The 20,398-nt window shown below is 39.5% G+C and overlaps 1 protein-coding gene across 2 annotated transcripts in view; it reads right to left on the bottom strand.

The window, feature by feature from the left end:
* COL19A1 (collagen type XIX alpha 1 chain) overlaps window positions 1–20,398 on the bottom strand; it is a 440,957-nt gene that overhangs the window by 221,796 nt on the left and 198,763 nt on the right. The window contains exons 12-14 of one of the 2 annotated variants that reach the window (XM_086316743.1): window positions 19,816–19,869; window positions 7,654–7,707; window positions 5,427–5,462 (exon numbers count right to left, since the gene is read on the bottom strand). In XM_086316743.1, coding sequence (XP_086172869.1) covers window positions 5,427–5,462; window positions 7,654–7,707; window positions 19,816–19,869 — 144 coding nt within the window. The remainder of the gene's footprint in view (window positions 1–5,426; window positions 5,463–7,653; window positions 7,708–19,815; window positions 19,870–20,398) is intronic. The other variant, XM_086316744.1, reaches the window with a different exon arrangement.

Below are 20,398 nucleotides of genomic sequence, written 5' to 3'. Positions count from 1 at the left end.
CCTTCAATCTTTCCCAGCATCAGTGCCTTTTCCAAAGACTCAGTTCTTTGCATCAGGTGGCCAAAGTATTGGAGTTTCAGCTTCAGCATTTGTCCTTCCAATGAATATTCAAGGCTGATCTCCTTTAGAATGGACTGGTTGGATCTCCTTGCAGTCCAAGGGACTCTCAAGAGTCTTCTCCAAAACTACAGTTCAAAAGCACCAATTCTTTGGTGCTCAGCTTTCTTTATAGTCCAACTCTCACATCCATACATGACTACTGGAAAAACCATAGCTTTGACTAGACAGACCTTTGTTGGCAAATATGTTAATGAGTCTAATATCTTCTTGTATGGATCCCTTTATCAGTATCTAATGTCATTCTTTGTCCTTGTTATTCACTTTGATTTAAAGTCTATTTTGTCTGATATGAGTATTGCTATCTTTGGCTTTTTGTTGCTTTCATTTTCATGAGATATCTTTTCCCACCCCCTCATTTATCAGTATAGCATCTTTAACCCTAAAGTGAGTCTCCTGTAGCAACATATTGTAGATACTCGTTTTTTTTAATATAACCTTTGAGTCAATGTCTTTTGATTGGAGCATTTAGTCCATTCACATTTAAAGCAATTACTTATAAGATGTATTTATTGTCATTTTAAACCTTATTTTCTAGTTGATTTTGCAGTTCTCTTTGTTTCTTTCCTTTTGTGGTTTGATGGTTTTCTCTTGAATTAACTTGAGTTTCTTTCCTTTTGGAGTTTTGTGAATCTGTTGAATGTTTTTGATTTGTGGTCAGTCTGGCTTTCAAGTACGTTAACCCAGAATTATATCTGCTTGCATTAGACTGATAGTTGTATAAGTTCAGGCATATTCTAAAAAAAAAAAAAAAACTACAGTTTTTACTTCCTTCTTCTGCATTTTGTGATTTTTATATCCTATTTTACAGCATGATGTTTTTCTTTTTGCTGTTAACTGTAGTCTTAGTTGCTTTAATAAAATACTTATTGTTTTAAATCTATGTACTAGTTTCTTCAAAAGATGTTTAATCCTTTTTTTTTTTTTAATTGGCCTATCCTATTGTGGTTTTAGCCTTTCTTACATATTCTTGCTTCTTTTCTGTTTAGAGAAGATCTTTCATTATTTTTTAGGATAGACTTAATGCTGTATTCTTGTAGTTTTTGCTTGTCTGAGAAATTCTTTCTTTCTCATTCTATTCTAAGTTATAATCTTAATGGGGGGAATATCCTAGGTTGCAAGTTTTCCCCTTTCAGAACTCTGAATATATATTGCAAAAAGTATATTCTGGTTTGCAAATTTTCTGTAGAGAAATCAACCTGTGGGGGTTCCCTTGTAACTGACTCTTTGCTTTTCTTTTCCTTACTTTTGAATCCTCTTTAACTTTTGTCATTTTAATTATGGTATATTTTGGTGTGGGTCTACTGGGTTCATCTTGTTCAAGACTCTCTCTACTTCCTATACCTGGATATCTGTTTCCTTCTTTAGGTTTGGAAAGTGTTCAGCCATAATGTCTTCAAATACCTTTTTGATCTTCTTCTTTTTTTCCCTTCTGGGATCCCTATTGTGTGTAGGTTGGCATGCTTGAAATGATTCCACAGAATCTCATATGCTGCTTTCATTTTTTGCTTCCTTTTGTCTTTCTATCTGTTGTTCTGATGGTGTTATTTCCATTATTCTATCTTCCAGATCACTTATTTGTTCTTCTGCATTATTTAGTCTGCTTTCAGTTCTGTTTTTCTCTCAGCAATTGAGTTGTCTAATTTTGATTGTTTCCTCTTTATAGTTTCCAGTTCCTCGTTACAGTGACCTGCATTTCTATTGAAAGTCTTTCTTGATTCCTTTAACATTTTTGTTACTTTTTTCAACTCAGGATCTAGTATACTGAAGAGGTCTGTTTCATTGATTATTTTTAGGGGATTTTGCTTGTTCTGTTTGTTGAAAGTAGTTCCTTTGCTTCTTCATTTTACTTACACTTCTGTGATTCTACAAATTTAGAAGAAATAGTTACTACTGTGGTCTTGAGGGCTGTTTTTATGTGGGAGCATCCCTATATAGACTATGTGAGTCTAATATCTTTGTCTTGAGAGCTGTCTCTGTTAGGGACGCCTGTCACATCTTCACCCAGAGTGTGCTGGTCATTATCCCCTTGATAGAGGTTATGACTGCTTTTGTGTAGAGATCCTGCACTGGATGCTGGGCAGCACCTCCTCTTCTCTCTGTGACTGTCACAGCCTTGTTGGGGATTGGGTCTACTTCCCAGTTGTTGCAGCAGAAGCCCTGAAGTTTGTGTGTGAGAAGGCTCTGCTGCTCTTGAGTTTGTGCTCTGTAGCAAGGAGATGAGTGCTGAAGCAAGAGAAGCTCATATGGTCACAGCGATGTATACACCACCTCGTAGGCATCCAAGGTTCTGCTTAGAAGCAGCCCATGCTGCATTCTTTTCTCTGTTGTGTTTGTCCCTGACCTAGTGTAAGGCTGGCCCTGTGGATCAGGGCATTGTGGCTGCAGAAATTGAAGTGGTTGAGCTGCCACCTGAGACCTGAGCTACCTCTGTGGTAGGGCTTTCCCAGGGCCTGTCCCCCTAGATTCTAGCTTCAGGCTTTGTGTGAGCTGGGTGGAACTGGAGCACTTCTGCTGGGAAAGGAACCACTGCAAGCCTCTCCCTAGGGCCCGTCCACTGGAGACATGTGATTCTGTGGATTATGTCTCTCACCTGATGTGCACGCCAACAAAGTCTGCTGCTGCAGGACCCCCTGACCCCACATGTCCCTGCTTTGACAGCGCTGATTATGGGCTCAGAAATCAGCCTCTTCCCCATGGTGTGTGTACTCACAAAGCCTGCCAGTGGAGCTGTGCCCTGCCACGAGCAGACTAACAGTGGGCTTTCTAATGGTAAATCTACACCCTGCCATGTGTGTGCCAACAACAGGCTCTGCTCCCCAGCTGTTGCAGTAGAAGCCCTGAAGGTTGCATTTGAAAAGGCCCTTAAGTTTGTGCTCCGTCCCAAGGAGGTGAGTGCCGAAGCAACAGAGACCCACGTGGTCACTGTGAACCAATGCACCATTTATGCAGGCATCCACGGTTCTGCTCAGAAGCAGTTCAAGTCACATCCCTTTCTCTGTTGTGCTTGTCCCTGACCTAATGTAAGCCTGGCCTGGAGGTTAGGCCTGGACTACACTCCTGCCCTCTGGGCTGCTTTTGCACATCTAGACTGAGTCCATTCCCAGGGTCCATCCACAGAAGCCCAAGTTTCAGCAGCTGTCCACTCAATGTACTAGCAGCTCCACCTGAAGGACATATAAGGTTGGAAAGTGCATTGAGGTGGCAGCCATCAGAGCCAGTCTCTCTCTGTCCCAACAGCTAACCAGCCAGCACATGCAGACTCCTCATGGGCAGTGTCCACGCCCCTCCAGATCCTCTATCTGGCCAAATGGACCTCCCAGCCAATGAAGGGGGTTCCCAGGGAAAGGGGTCATCTGTATGGACTTTTCTTCTTTCACAGCTCCCTCCCAGGGGCACTGGTCCTGTTCCAATGTCTTTTTGTTATCCTACCAGTTATGTGGGGATCTTTCTTGCAGCTTTGGCTGCGTAAGAGGTCTTCTGCTAGTTTTCAATGACAATTTGACCACGTGTAGATGTCTTTTTGATGTGTTTTGGAAGATGGTAAGCTCCACATCCTTCTAATTCACTCTCTTAACCTCCCACTTTGGAGTCTCTCTCTATCTTTAGACAGGTATGAAAATCAGTTTGTACTCCTTTAGTGTCTGGCCGCTGAATAGTGCGAAGAGACATCTAAAGGGTGTTACTTGGCAGAAAGATGTCAGTTGTCACTTGACATTGACATATTCCAATATAATATTCTGGCTGAGGGGCCAAATTTGCTTATCAGGCGAAATGATACAGACAGATTACATTTTAGTCCTCAAACACAAGTTGCAAATGACTGTGTAATCAGATAACTACATGGAATGATTGAGCACATAACTCAGTTGAAGAAAAATAAACGTGATTTAAATAAAATGCTGCTGCTGCTGCTGCTAAGTCGCTTCAGTCGTGTCTGACTCTGTGCGACCCCATAGACGGAAGCCCACCAGGCTCCCCAGTCCCTGGGATTTTCCAGGCAAGAACACTGGAGTGGGTTGCCATTTCCTTCTCCAATGCATGAAAGTAAAAAGTGAAAGGGAAGTAAATCACTGCCAAATAATTTAAGAAATAAACTCCATAAATTACAAAAAATTGAATAGTATGCAGTTAAAACCTCCTTTCAAATAGTTTTTATTCCTGTCTTGAAAATCAAAGCTTCAAACACAGAATTCCACACTAAATTGAATTTGGCTATTCCTAAGAAAGTCATTTGTTTGTTTCCTTAGATTTTCCATTTATGAAGAAATATTTGCATTCTAAGTGAGCACTGCAAAGATTATTTGTGTAAGACGGTATTTATATAGTGTTCAGAATGATATTTTCAAGTACAAAGATAAATATAAATGTTATCAAAGCCACATAGCCTTTGCAAGTCCTGTGCTGCCCAAATGGGAGGATCCTCATCCAGATGCTAGAAGATTTCTTTAAACTTGGTCTTCTATGATCAGCATAGGTCTCAGGAAACTGATGATTTAAATTCTTAATTTATGTTATTAGCTAATATCAACATAAAATTTGAGAGGCCTCAGGCTACACATGATCTTAGTTAAACATCTTTCTTCTTTTCCATTAAGCTTAGTGTCATTCTCAGACCAAATCTTTAACTTAAATGAGAAACCTTAATGGCCTATGAAGAAAATCTATAACAGCAAATCGTATCCAAATATGAAAGCATTACGTATTTATGACTAAATGTTTAATAAATGATGAACCATTTAATTGAGAGCAATGCCATTATGTGGACATTATAAACTTTTCTCATAAATCTGTCACTGAAATATCTCTATTTTATCATTTTCAAATCTTAGAAGCAACTCACATAGGAAAAAGCAATGGGCTTGAATGGATTTTGGAGAATGTAACAATCAGTTTAAACAGGTAGCTATTTTTACACATTGGGTGATTATAGTTTATTCTTTTATAGTTTTTAGAGTAAGAAGAACTGTCTCTGCTTCCATTAACTTTAAATGTCATGTTAAGAATGTATAATCAAACCCTGAAGGGGAAAAATTATGAACCATATGGAGGGTGGAGAAAATTGCTTAGGTTAAGTACTGCTTCCAGACTTTTCCAGTGACTACCTGCATGACCTCAGGTTAAGCCCTTCACTGCTGTGGGTAGAAGCTCCATCTTTAAAATCTGGAGGTTTGCTTAGATCTACTTTGAAGTCACTTTCAGTTCTCAAAATATCCAATGGCTTAAATTCTGGTATAGTCATGATGTACTGTGAGCAGTAAACAGGGTAACATATTTCAGTTATGAATTTTGACTTCAAAAATACTTACAGTTAGGGTTGGTGGTCCCGGCGGTCCCATATCTCCCTAAAGGATGAAAGAAAAGCTGCAATTACCAATAGTCCCTTCTTGCCCACATATTTACAAATTTTAAGAATGGATCAAAGCAATATCTAGATAAATCTGGATGGAAAGAAAACTAGAATTTTATCTTGATAAAAGTGTCTTCACAATGAAAAATTTATTACATGCTTTTAGCTATCATGATATAAAAATCACCTTGTGCATCTTCATGCTTTCTGCAGCAGCAGAACTTGTTTTGAAAAGCTAAAATAATCTAATTTCTATTTTTTTGTCTACTAATCCAAAATTAGAAAGAGTATCTCTTCAAATATGGTTACTTGCCAATGGAGCAGCTGGGAAATGTCACAATGACAGATTATATTTCTGACAAAGTTAGCACAGTAATAATAAGTGGGTCAGCAAAAATAATAAGTGGGTCTCCCCATTTCACACCTCCAGCAGCCCCATTGCCTCTTTTAAAGCTTTGCTGAACTGGCCTTGCACTTGTGAACATTTGTAAGAGGCTTTGCCTATAGTCATGAAATTTTAAATACTAATGTTGCTTTGCTGACCATTACATGAATACAAATTACCAGGTAGATATATTGAAAAACTATTCAAAATCTAAAGAATATGGTTAATCTAAATGTTTATTATTTTTCAATTTATAAATATGTCACATATATGCTTTATTGTGTCACCGTATGTGTTTATTTCATGGGAACTCTTGGTCATTAAGATCAAGCATCACAGAGAAAGGCAAGACAGGGGTAGGGAATTAAGAGGTGCAAACCACTATGCACAAAGTAAATAAGCTACAAGGATATATTGTACAACACAGGGAAGATAGCCAATATCTTATAATAGATTTAAATGGAATATAAGCTATAAAATTTTTGAATCACCATGCTGATTAGTATATATGAAACTAATAAAATATTGCAAATTAAACTATACTTCAATAAAAAAAAAAGGGGGGGGGCTTTCCTGGTGGCTCAGAAGGTAAAGGATCTGCCTGCAATGCAGGAAACCCTGGTTCAATCTCTGGGTTGGGAAGATCCCCTGAAGAAGGCAATGGCAACCCACTTAAGTATTCTTGCCTGGAGAATCCCATGGACAGAGGAGTCTCATGGGCTACAGTCCATGGGGTAGCAACTAACATTTTCACTTTTTCAATAAAAAGTGAATACATTTTTAAAAGGTAAGTCTTAAAATGTTAAAATTGACAATTAGAGACCCTCCATCTCATCAAATCCCCTCATTTTGTAGATAAATATATTGAACCCCAGAGTGCTGATGGTGAATTAAATAAAGTTATTGCATAAAGAAAAAAAAATCAAGTATCGCTGCCATAACCCCTCTTCAAGTGGACATTATGGAACCAACACTGTATGGCAGGGGGCACTGGATACCGTATTCTCATGTGGGAGGATCTCTACAACATTCTCTTTTCTCATTTAACAAAATCACCTGAAAAGTGAAGACTTAGCCTTGTGTAATCATTATATTGGGAACAACTGAATAAAAATAACCAATAGTTGTTAAAGAACATTGATGAAGTTTAAATCAGTCATTAGGGAGCAATTTGCAGCCAACTTTATTGCAAAGGTAAATACTGGAGACAGACATAGATTTCTAAATATGTTGAGAATGAAGAACAAAATACAGTGCAAAATGCCCATATGTACAACTGTCATCAAACTAGGATCACCCAATGACCTTCTCAAAACAACTCTTGCTTTTACTATCTCGTACTTTTCTTTTCAAGGTCCCTGCTGATAGGCCACTATAAAATGACATGAGAACTTGTGGCAGGAAGAGGGGCATTCAGATTAAGACTGAGATGCACAATTACCCTCTTTCCCCACAAAGACCACCTGCTTCACCACGGTAGCATTTCAGCGCTACTGGCAAAGTCCCCAGCGCAGCACATAGCTGCGAATGTGTGATGGAATGAACACCTAACGGTGCTGAGCGAGGGACAGAAAAGGGAAATCTTATAAACACAAATTACTGTTGACTAGCAATTGTGCATTTAGTCTCTTCAAACTAATTGAATGAACCAAAAGGCTTTTCTTGTTCAGTTTTTTTTTTAAACATAATAGCCTTTGGTTAATTTTAACAAAATTACATTTTGTCTGTTAAACATATCAGTGAAAAGTCACTGCATAGGTTCTCGGGGTTTTCTTGAGAAAAGACTGGGTAAATACTGTACCTTGTCTCCTTTTGGGCCAGGTGGACCACGAGGACCCGAGTCGCCTTTCACACCCTGTACAAAGAACACACCCGATGTGATTTCTATACATAGTTCACAGAAAGCTTCAATTTCTAACAAGTCACTAGTCAAAATTTAAAATCATAATTTGCTGTACTCCCATATCCCATTCTTCAGTGTGTGGTATAGAAAAACTGGCAGTAAAATGATATACAACATCTGTGCTGTGGTGGGCACAGATACATTAAGTCAGTGCGAGGCCGCAGTACTGCGTATTAGCGCAACTTTGCTTCCTGCTAAAATTACATTAATTCACCATCTGGGAGAGCATCATCTAAAGATCTATATGAGCTTTTAAGTATCCACTTTGGCTTAAATTTGTCGATCTTGTAAATACCTCTGATTTAGCATTGATTTGGCTTTTTTAAAGCTTGCCCCTAAAATTCAAGGTTTAAATAAAAAACTTTTTTTTTTTTGTCTCTATGGAGAAATCTAATTGGAGGGGAAAAGGGATGAAGAATATATTGTTTTCCCATCCCTCATAAAGTTGGAGCTAAAATGCAGTCTCTCTCCTGTTTTAAAGCCTGGTTTGTTTCTCTAATTCTTATTTCATTTTTTAACCTGGATTTATAAAGACAGCAGTAAAACTATATAAGACATAGCATATCTGATAAACATATTCATGAGTCTTCTGGACTGTTGGGTGTTTTAGTGGGTATATGGTTGATCTGATTCAGAATTTGACAGCTGTCAGGAACTCCACAATAGATTTCACTGGAGATCAGTGCTACAGCTGAATGTTTTCAGTGTAAACAGGAAGAAAAGACAGACATGTCCTATGTGGTAAATAGGAAAATTCTTTTTCTTAACACACTGGATGAGGGAAGAACAATAACAGAAAAAATATTCTGAAGCCACACAATGCACAGTAAATCCAGGCATCTTACTGTTCCCAGTTGAGGAATCCAGCTCTTACTGCTCTGACATTTTACAGTGAATAAACAATGCCAAATGCTATCACTTGTAGCTACCCAATATAGAAGCTGATGATGAATTTAAAGGAACAAAAGAAAACCAGATATTTAAAATAATCTTATTAAAATTTGTTATCTTGTGAAAACTGCAATCTTATACTTTAAGAAAAAAATTTAATAGATGAAAATACCTAATTGGTTAAAAAAGAAAAATTCAAAACACCTTTGTAGTTGCATAAACTCCTTCATGGATAAAATTCATAGCTATGCTTTCTTCCTTTATTACCTCCGGGTATTTATAAAACAAAGATGAGTGAAGAATTAAATTATAATTGAAATGTGATATTCTCTTCTTATTTGAAATATCCATTCCTCCCCATATCAAGCAACACATACTCTGTTTATACATGCCTCGAGTAAAACTTGGCACCAACATATTCTGAACACTTGCAGAAAGAAAATGGCCATTTCTGTGAATCAAGTTTATTCTAAGTTCAGTCATCCATTTATTCAGCGGACATTTATTGGATACTCTTTGTACAGTCACCACTACAATCATCAGCTCTCCACCACCCAATATGTAGCCCAGGGCCACATGTAGCTTTTCATCCTTGAAATGTGACTGGTCTGAAGGGAGATATGCCATGAGTGTAAAATACCATTGGGTTTTCAGCATTTGGTACCAAGAAATGAATGTACAGTAGCTCATTAGTAATTTTGATGTTGGTTATGTATTGAAAAGGCTTCCCTGGTGGCTCAGAGGGTAAAGCGTCTGCCTGCAAGGAAGGAGACCTCGGTTCGATCCCTGGGTCAGGAAGATCCCCTAGAGAAGGAAATGGCAACCCACTCCAGTACTCTTGCCCGGAGAATCCCGTGGACGGAGTAGCCTGGTAGGCTACAGCCCATGCGGTCGCAAAGAGTCAGACACGACTGAGTGATTTCACTTTCACTTTTGTGTATTGAAAAGATAATGTGCATATGAGATTAAATAAGATCTATTATTAAAATTCTTTTCATCTGCTTCTTTTTACTTTCTAAAATGTGGCTATGAGAAAGTATAGCATATTTATATTTGTCTTGAAATTATATTTAAAATCTATTGTATACACATAATATTATATACTATATATTTTATTTAAATTAGATAGTGTTATTTAGAGACATAAAAAAAGAACAAGAAGTTCAAAAAGACTCTCATTAAGCAAATCTGAGTCGGGTTCCTCTGAGTCCTCTCCTTGACTAGGCCTCAACCCTGGCCTCTGTCCATCAATGGCCTGTCTGGCCCAGTTTTAGCAAGAATCTCGTTAACTTAGTTTAAAGAAAATCCCCCAGCCTTGATGTCTGTTCTTGGCAATATTCCATTCAATGACCACCTCTGTCTATTCCTTGGCTATAAATCCCCACTCATCCTTGCTGTATTCAGAATTGAGGCCAATCTCTCTTCCCTATTGTAATACTCGTACTGTGATAACCTTGACTAAAAACTCTTCTTTACCATTTTAGGGCTTCTCTGGTGGCTCCGAGAGTAAACAATCTACCTGCAATGCAGGAGACCCAGGTTCGATCCTTGGGTTGGGAAGATCCCCTGCAAAAGGAAATGGCAACCTACTCCAATATTCTTGCTTAGGGAATTCCATGGACAGAGGAGCCTGGCGGGCTACAGTCCATGGGGTTGTAAAGAGTCAGATACAAGTGAGCGACTAACACTTTCACTATTTTTTCACCATTTTAGCAAGTGTCAGAATAATTTTTCCCTTAGCAAAGTCAGATTTCCTGCTGCAGCGGAATTCGTGGTGTTGAGGAGGGTGACTGGCAGTGACCAGGTCCACAGGCTGAATGTGCTGAGTGCAGGGCAGTGAGGGTAGCAGCTGGAAATGGGCTCTGTGTGGAGGGAGTGTTTGTTGTTGTATAGGATCCAGCCTTGCACCGATCCTGGGAAACAGTGTTGGGGGAGGGGTAAGGGACCAGCAAGCACAACAGCCCCCGGATGGAAGGAGTGTCATGAGCAAGTGAGGAGGCGAGGAGTGGGACGTGAACTCAAGGTTAGTCAGGGGTCATGGCACATAGAGAACTGTAGGCTGTGGAGAGAAGGCAGGGTTTTGATCTAGGAGCAAGGGGAAGCCATTTAGGGTTTGATAGTGTTTCCCAAAAAAGAGAGTTTTGGCTACAACATGAAAATAGACTGCAGGCAGCAAGAGCAAAAGCAGAAAGGGGCTCTCACAGCTTTGCAGGCAAGAGAACAAGATGGCCAGAAGTGGGAATGGAGTTGCAGAAATGCTGGAGGTGGGCCCTGGGAAAGGAGGGACTAAGGCTGGTTTGTACTTGGCTTCAGGACTGGCTAGGAGTCTGGGCTGTTTACTAAGCTGAGAAGTGTACTAAAGAGGGGTCTTTTCCTGCTGGTAGAACATCATCGGGGTGGAGGGGGGGAACATGAAGAAAGAAATAGCTGAGAAAGACAGTGAATATTCATTTCTGCAACAAATATTATGGAACATCTATACACATGCAAGACAGAACCCTGTATTACCATGAACAGATGAGTAGGAAGAAATTATTTTTAATAATGGGAAGGAATATGAAACACAACATTCAGGAAAATGATTAACTCTGGAGTGGGCATGGCATTATGTTGATTTCTGAGTACATTCTACAATTCATAATCATATATGTTACACGTTACAAAAATACTATTTGAAGTATAAACTAATACATTAAAAATTTTCAACATTCCTACCTGACAGACCAACTGTAATTGCACCTTCTGGAGAAGGGACTTACTTGCCGATGCATCAAGAAGTACTTGAACTATCTCTGGTTCAATCGTCTATGGTCAGGGACAGTTCAGTTACGATCCCATGAACCACAGTACGTGAGGCCTCCCCATCCATCACCAACTCCCGGAGTCCACCCAAACCCATGTGCATTGAGTCAGTGATGCCGCCCAACCATCTCATCCTCTGTTGTCCCCTTCTCCTCCTGCCCTCAATCCCTCCCAGCATCAGGGTCTTTTCAAATGAGTCAGTTCTTTGCATCAGGTGGCCAAAGTATTGGAGCTTCAGCTTCAACATCAGTCCTTCCAATCAATATTCAGGACTGATCTCCTTCAGAATGGACTGGTTGGATCTCCTTGCAGTCCAAGGGACTCTCAAGAGTCTTCTCCAACACCACAGTTCAAAAGCATCAATTCTTCGGTGCTCAGCTTTCTTTATAGTCCAACTCTCACATCCATACATGACCACTGGAAAAACCATAGCCTTGACTAGACGGACCTTTGTTGGCAAAGTAATGTCTCTGCTTTTGAATATGCTGTCTATGGTCAGGGACAAGGTGTGGTAATAAAGCAACCAGCCACAGGAGACATAAACGCTGAGGGCTACGATACATGTGCCAGCCCGCGTGAAGGGGGCAGGTCCTGGAGATGCCTAACTCTCCTGGAGATGCTCATGACTTCAGACATGTGGAGTTCAGAAGAGTCAATAAAGGATTCATGCATTTTTCTCAAGTAAGTTATTTAAGTTTCCCTATAAAACCCGGGTCTCCTGCACTGCAGGCAGACAGTTTACCGTCTGAGCCACCACGGAAGCCCGATAAAATAGGTATAAGTAATAGTTGTCTTTATGGAAACAATCTAAATGTCCATCGACAGATGAATGGATAAGATGTGGTACATATATATAGTAGAAGACTTCTCAGTCATAAAAAAGAATGAAATAAGGCCATGTGCAGCAATATGGATGGACATAGAGATTGTCACACTGAGTGTAGTTAAGTCCAAAACAGAAAGCCCACTACCATATGATGTCACTGATATGTGAAACCTAAAACATGACACAAATAAACCTACCCATGAAACAGAATCACAGACATAGAGGACAGACTGGTGGTGGCCAATGGAGAGGCGGCTGGAAGAGGGGGGGTTAGCAGATATAAGCTTTTTATATATAGAATGGATAAAAAACAAGGTTTTACTATATATACAGAGGACTATATTTCTATGATAAACCATAAGGGAAAAGAATATATATAAAAAAGAATGTATGTATGCATATAACTGAATCACTCTGTACAGCAGCAATTAATAGAACATTGTGAATCAACTATTCTTCAATAAAAGATAATATCTGTCTTGAAAAGTTGTCCTGACACTCATTTGTTTAAAAATACTTGGCACATCTAAGGTACTTGATAAATGTTGCTTGTGCTTTTCAAGCTGAATTCCAAGGGATACTTAATTGTTCTGTCCAGTTTTGTAGTCAGTTTGATGGACATGTAACAACTGTCCTTTAACTCACATAGAAGGAAGTGGCAACCCACTCCAGTGTCCTTGCCTGGAGAATCCCAGGGATGGGGGAGCCTGGTGGGCTGCCGTCTATGGGGTTGCAGAGTCGGACACGACTGCAGTGACTCAGCAGCAGCAGCAGCAGCCCTCATCAAGCCTCCACTTTTGTCGTTGGCCACTGAAGTGTGTCCATGGAGCTCACGCAGCATGTTGTTAAGGTCATGGCATCATGACAGGCTCTAAGAACAGATCAGTCATGCTTTCCTCAAGTGTAATTTTTCTCCTCATGTGACACTAGAGTTGCTATCAATGGCTATTCAGTATTGGAGAAAAAAAGACATAGCGCTCACCATAAAGCATACAGAATCGAATGAAACAGAGTCCACATTTAATAATGAATAAGACAGGCATCTATTACCACTGTTATCTATAAAATGTTTGTATATAAAGATACTCAAAGGCACAGTAGTGGGCTCCATATGTTATGAGAGGCAGGTACTCTTATCCAAATGCAAGATGAACTTACTTACAAAACAGAGACAGATTCAGAGACTCGCAGACATAGAAAACAAACATGGTTACCAAAGGAGAAGGGGTAGAGGGATGAATTAAAAGTTTGGGATTAAAATATATGAAATAGATAACCAACAAGGGCCTACTGTATAGCACGGGGAACTCCACTCAGTATCTTGTGATAACCTATAATGGAAATGAATCTAAAAAATAATATATATCTGAATCACTTTACTGGATACCTAAAACTGAGACAGCATTGTAAATCAACCATATTTCAATAAAAATTTTAAATGCACAATGAAAGCTGAAGGACAGTATCACAGCTAGAGTTATAAAAGCAGATAGACTATGAATTAATTTTCATTGCAAGAGCTGCTTACTAACAGTATGTAGCATCTTCAAAGATCATTTGATACAAAGTAATGGTATTTGTTAAAAACATTTACCCATCTATTCATCATTTTCCTCATCCTCTATTGACTGCTGCTTTTTCCCTAGCAATGGCACCAGCTGTCGGCAGCCAATATTGCAGCTTTGTGATTCCAACATTTTTGTATTCAGTACACAGATTGCATTGGTGTAAGGAGATTAACATGACAATTTTAGAAACATCAGATGCTATAATTCTGATAAGAGTTGTTTGAAAGACAATAATAAAGTTTCAGAGGAAGAGGCTAAACTGAATGATTGAAATTCACTTTTCCAAGATTATATAACTCCACAAAAAATAAATGAAAAGATCTATCTATCTCTATATCTATTAGATAAAATGTGTTTTCTAACCCAGTTTCTAATAATAGCAAATGTTTATATAGCTCTTCTGTATGCAAGACTCTGACTTAAATGCTTTATGTTTGATGACCCTTTAATCCTAAAAAAAGACTGAGTTAAGTGCTCTTAATATTATTCCATTGTGCAAATGAAGAAATAGGCACATAGAGAATGAAGAATGTGCTAATTAGTACACCAGGTGGGCAGTGGCAGAGCTGGAATTCGAGCCCAGATTGTTGGTTTCAAGGATCACATTAACTTTATGAGATGCTCCCTCAAGTGTGTTCTCAGATGCCAATGTTGAACATATCTCATGGTAGGTCACAGTCAAATCATTTAATTATAAACTAGAATGTGTGAAAAGTCAAGGTCTTATATTTTGAAGGCTAGATTCTAGCAACTCAAAATTTTGACAATTTCAATATGTTTGATATGCATTATTTAAACTATAAGGTAAATATGAGCCCAATATCCCAGTACCATGAGGATCAATCAAATTTTTCTCTCTCACACACACAGTCAAGAATGCACTGAGAAAGATATCAAAGCAATTTTTTTGCCCTAATGCCTAAGAGTTGTTACTGCTGAGCATGAAGGATTCTATACATTCTGCTTTTGCAAGACAGTCCCATGAGGCAGAGTACCATCTTGACCAACATGCAAGAGTGTCCCATTAAGAAAGCTGAACTGCTGCATACTTTCCTTTAAAGGAGGTTTACATTTTCCAAAGTGAGCTTGTCCACTATGTGGGAAAGCTGGCACAGAAGAAATTATTACCAAAAGGTACATTTACATCAATATATGCTTAATATATAAGAATAAAGGCCATAAAAAGGCTCTGAATTCATTTCATGGGAATGTTAAATTATTTTAATTTTCTCTGAGGTATTAAGTAGCTGCAGTGAGCTGAGGTATTGAGGTTATTCAGTCTGTGTTCCAACAGGATATTCCTGAAATTATGATCTCCATCATGGCTTGACTTCAGTACAGACTGAGATAGCTCTTATACTGCCTTTCATTCCCTAAGAATGTGTACCTACACTTACTGAAAGGCAGAGTGAACTGTCATAAATGCTGAGTGATTTTGGTTTGTGGAGTCAGTTTATTTTAGCATTGAAAAATAGACAATGAGAAATGTGGTGTGACTTAGTGGGGAAATAGACTTTTCGGTCAAACAGGGGTAAAGACTCACTTTACCATTTTCTAAAAGAAAATTTCTTACTTTCCTAAGCTCTATTTCTTTACTCTAAAAATAGGGATACTCTTACCTCCTGCACTTTGTAGCCATAAAATTGAGGTAAGGATTGAATTTCAAATTCCTCATGAAACCAGTTTTTGAAGTATGGTTTTTTAATATTTAAAACCACCACCACCACCAATGGAATAAATAACAGCATATGATTCTTTACCCCTACTCAACATTCAAAAAACTAAAAACATGGCAACCAGTTCCACCACTTCATGGCAAATAGATGGGCAAATAGTGGAAACAGTGACAGAATTTATTTTCTTTGGCTCCAAAATCACTGTGGATGGTGACTGCAGCTATGGAATTAAAGGACACTTGCTCCTTGGAAGAAAAGCTATGGCACAGCTAGATAGTACATTAAATATCAGAGATACCACTTTGCTGACAAAGGTCTGTATAGTCAAAGCTATGCTTTTTCCAGTAGTCATGTATGGATGTGAGAGTTGGACTATAAAGCTGAGCGCTGAAGAATTGGTTCTTTTGAACTGTGGAGTTGGAAAAGGCTCTTGAGTGTCTCTTGGATATCAAAGAGATTAAACCAGTCAATCCTAAAGGAAATCAACCCTGAGTATTCATTGGAAAGACTGGTATTGAAGCTGAAGCTTCAATATTTTGGCCACTTAATGCAAAGGGCCAATACATTGGAAAAGACCCTGATGCTGGGAAAGATTGAGGGCAGGAAGAGAAGGGGGTGACAGAGAATGAGATGGTTGGATGGCATCACCAACTCCATGGACATGAGTTTAAGCAAACTCTGGGAGATAGTGAAGGACAGGAAGCCTGGTGCTTTGCCATGGGATCTCTTTGCCATGGGATCGCAAAGAGCTGGACATGTCTGAGTAATTGAACAACAGCAGAGTGCTTTTGTAATAGAAGGGAAAAAGAGAACTGTCATTACTTTTTCTTATTCATCCTTAGTCATGACTCCTGAATACCTTTTGCAAAATTAAGGAAAAGAAATGATATCAACTATGTGTTAATTAAGTAACCAAGTGAGCAAATATGCTTTGTCATGCTTTATAATGTACCTAATGACCTATAAGAGGCAGTGATAGTGCTGAAGGAATAACACACTTGTGGGTCGGGGTATGTGAAGGACTCTTCCCAGATCATTGTCAAAGAGGAAAGGTCACACTGCCCATGAGGCTGGGAGCTCTCTCAGCAAGACAGTTTTAGATCTGAGCAAGTAGAAAGCATGCAAATATGTGTGTACAACTGATTAATTCTGAAAAGTCAAATCACTTTACTTTCAGATCCCATAGAAAAAATTTCCAAATCTCTTAAGTTAACATGAATATATTTCAGGCTCCATTCGCTCAAACCTCCTCTCAGTTTTGAGTGTTTGGATAAATTCTTTCTCTATTTCTACTCTAATGCTATCTTAACAAACGTCTAGAAATCTTTGTTTTGCTCCTGTATTCCAGGGAGCCGCCATACATGTAGCTTGGTTACCTTTTGCAAGTAGAGCTAATCTCTCTCAACACTCCTATGTTTATGAGAAGATAACATCCTTCCGTAATGAATGGTCGAAACCTTGGGCTATTTTTTGCTGCAGCCAAGCACCAAATTGCATATATTCAACCTCTGCAATATCACTGTGCCCTCTCTTCCATCTGTTTCCCTGGTTTAGGTTCTAATTACTTGTAGGCTATTATAATAATATCTTAATTTTTAGTATGAAAATTTAGCAAACAACTACTCCTTTTTCACTCCAAACATTTACTAAGTACTAACAGGAGGAGAAGGGGATGACAGAGGATGAGATGTCTGGATGGCATCACTGACTCGATGGACGTGAGTCTGAGTGAACTCCGGGAGCTGGTGATGGACAGGGAGGCCTGGCGTGCTGCGATTCATGGGGTCACAAAGAGTCGGATAAGACTGAGTGACTGAACTGAACTGAGCATCCAAGAAATGGTCTTTGTTCTCATAAAGAACACGATAGAAAGAACAGAGCCACAGGCAAAAGCTTCAGTTCTGTCCATTTTGTAGAACCCACTGCAAAAGGAATCTTCACGTGAACACAGCATGATCCACATGCCCCCCTTCAGAGGAGGGAGGGCAAACCTCCACACACAGAGCACTGTCCATGCCCGGCTCCAGCTGGATGGACTCTCACTGTGTTTTCCCTACATGCAACTGGAGTCCCCAAAGCCCGAATGAAGGCTTCAAATTCCATCGTACTTCTCAAGACTCTAATCCTAACCAGTCTTAATGGTCTCTTTGTATTAGATGAGAGGACATTGCAGTGATGGGGGCTTCAGAACCCAACAGGCTCTGAGAAGTGATTTTCTCCACAGGTGACAGAACTGGGACACACATTCAGCTCTGCTTCCCACCGTAGAACTCTGACCACTACAGCAGGTATCTCCAGTGACAGGGCAGTGGGGAATTAGTAGCTCTACTACCTGCAGGGGCCAATGGCCAGTGGCCATCCAGCACCCTAGTGTGCTGTAACGAGGCAGAGAGAGGCAGACTCCCCTAGCTCCAAGACACTGGTGCTAACTCCCTCTCTCTGGTGGAGAAAAATCCTTTTAAGAAGATAGGAACAAGAAGCATGTCATATTAAAGGTGCAAATAGGGCTTCTTAGGAAGTAAGAGAAGAAAACTGTGGGGGCCAGAGCCTCAAGCTTGGGTCAATTAGTCGGGTTAGCTTCTGGGATGGTTCTCTTTGGACCCCTCCCCATCCAGGGGAAGGAAAACTATGACAAGTCTAGACAGAAGATTAAAAAGCAGAGACTTCACTTTGCTGACAAAGGTCTGTCTAGTCAAAGTATGGTTTTTCCAGGAGTCATGTATGGATGTGAGAGTTGGACCATAAAGAAGATTGAACACTGAAGAAATGATGCTTTTGAATTGTGGTGCTGGAGAAGACTCTTTGAGAGTCCCTTGGACAGTGGGAGATTAAACCAATCAATCTTAAAGGAAATCAACCTTGAATATTCATTGGAAGGACTGATGCTGAAGCTGAAGTTCCAATTGGGGTCATCTTATATGAAGAGTCAACTCATTGGAAAAGACCCTGATGCTGGGAAAGACTGAAGGCAAAAGGAGAAGGAGATAACAGAGGATGAGATGGTTGGATGGCATCACTGACTCAATAGACACGAACTTGAGCGAACTCTGGGAGACAGTGAAGGACAGGGAAGCCTGGCCTGCTGCAGGCCATCGGGTCACAAAGAACAGACACGAAGTGGGAACTGAACAACAACAACAAACCCTCCAGGTCTTATTTTGTTCATAGGCCCCAGGATTACAGTGTTCAGCCTCCCTTCCCTCTGTGCTGCAGACCCAGATGGATTTTACAACATCTGGGCATTAGGGAACCCGATCTAGCTTATTCTCTATTCCTCTGTCCAAAAAGTAAGTAGTATGGCCCTCAGAACTTTCTTAAAACATTTTTATGAAGTGAAGAAGGGAAACCATGGGAAAAGAAATAATTCTCATTGTGGATACTTGCCTTAATAAGGAGTATATCTACAGTAAATGGTGAATCTTATGGTCTGAAAGGAGAGTAGTCTACATTTAAAGGAAAATCAAGATTTTATCTACCCTCTAAATTCCATCATGAGAATACAAGTGAAGTTCTGGGGGGACAACTGCCTTGGGGTGAGGGGGCAGGTGGGAGGACTTGACACCTAGGACAGGAGCCCTGAGATTGGGGAACAGGTGCAATGGAGGGGGAGTGACACGGATACACAGGGTCCCCTCCTTTTTTTCTTTTCATCCCTGAGATATGACCTCAATAGACCCCTCAGCAGACAAAGACTGGGGGTAAGATGCAAAGTGTAGCCTGGGTAATAACACAGGTCACAGCAGCATATATGTAAAAAGAAAAAAGACCGAGAAAGGAAGAGAGAAGAAATGGAAGCCAGACTATCAAGGAAGAAAGGACCGTGAAGAATGAGTATAATAAGAGGTATATAAAACCAGGGAACTACCTGGTAGTTTCGACAGTAAACATATTGGGCCTGCTTGGCATTGGCACCGCATGTGTCCTTCAGTCATTCCTGGAAAAGGTCTTCAATTTTCTTTAGCACCAGAAATTGACCAACGATCACGCAGCCCTCCCCCCCATTCCCTGGTCTGTTTTATGCTATTTTCCCTCTTTTTGGCAGAACAGTCACTGTCCTTGTAAAGCTTTTTAAATCAATAAAGTCTGTGGCCTTCAAAACAAAAAAATACAAGAAAAACTGGGCCTCTACTGAGCCACACACACACACACACAAACTACCTTGATTCTTACTTTGCAATAATTGAATAATTGTAGCTAGTTCTTCCAAGGATAGTCAAGTCTTAGTAGCATTAGACAATAAGCATATTTCAGTGGCCAAATGTAAACACTGTGTTAGAAAAAAGAAAGTTAGGCTTACATCTTGTCCATTAACGCCTGACAAACCTGGATCTCCTTTCTCTCCTGGTTCACCCTAGAAAGAAACAATTTATACAGTGAAAAATGTTAAATCTGAAGATCTTTACTAAGAGAAAATAAAAGAGTTACATTGTTTGGGTATTTATAACAACATGATTACTTTGCTAATCCCTTGAAAGAAACATTTATTAAAAAACAATTCTGAGTCCTAAAACCAAAAAGAAGTTTAAAGGTTCAAAGAAAAGCTGCATAAAAATGATTAAAGTGTATAAATAGAACAAGGATTATTTTTTTTTCTATAAGCAACAAAGAACTTTCAGGAGGGCAATTTGTTAATATATAACAAGGGTCTTAAATATGTTCATTTCATTGGGACCAGTGATTTTACTGCTAAGAATGAATCCCAGGAAAATAAACAGAGATGAAAAGTTTTACGCACTAAGATGTAGAGCGCAGTGCTATTCATAGTAGTAAGAAGAGAAACATTCTAAATGTCCAGTACTAGGGAACTGGGTACATTACAGCATAGAGATACAATGGTATATGCTCCAACCATTACAATCATGTTTATGAATTTTAGTTTA

This window comes from Bos grunniens, chromosome 9 (assembly GCF_055505025.1).
Source record: "Bos grunniens cultivar Pamir isolate PY7600 chromosome 9, Bosgru_T2T1.0, whole genome shotgun sequence".
Lineage (NCBI taxonomy): Eukaryota > Metazoa > Chordata > Mammalia > Artiodactyla > Bovidae > Bos > Bos grunniens.
The sequence above is the reverse complement of the archived record's forward strand: the minus strand, read 5'-3'. Positions and strand labels throughout refer to the sequence as shown.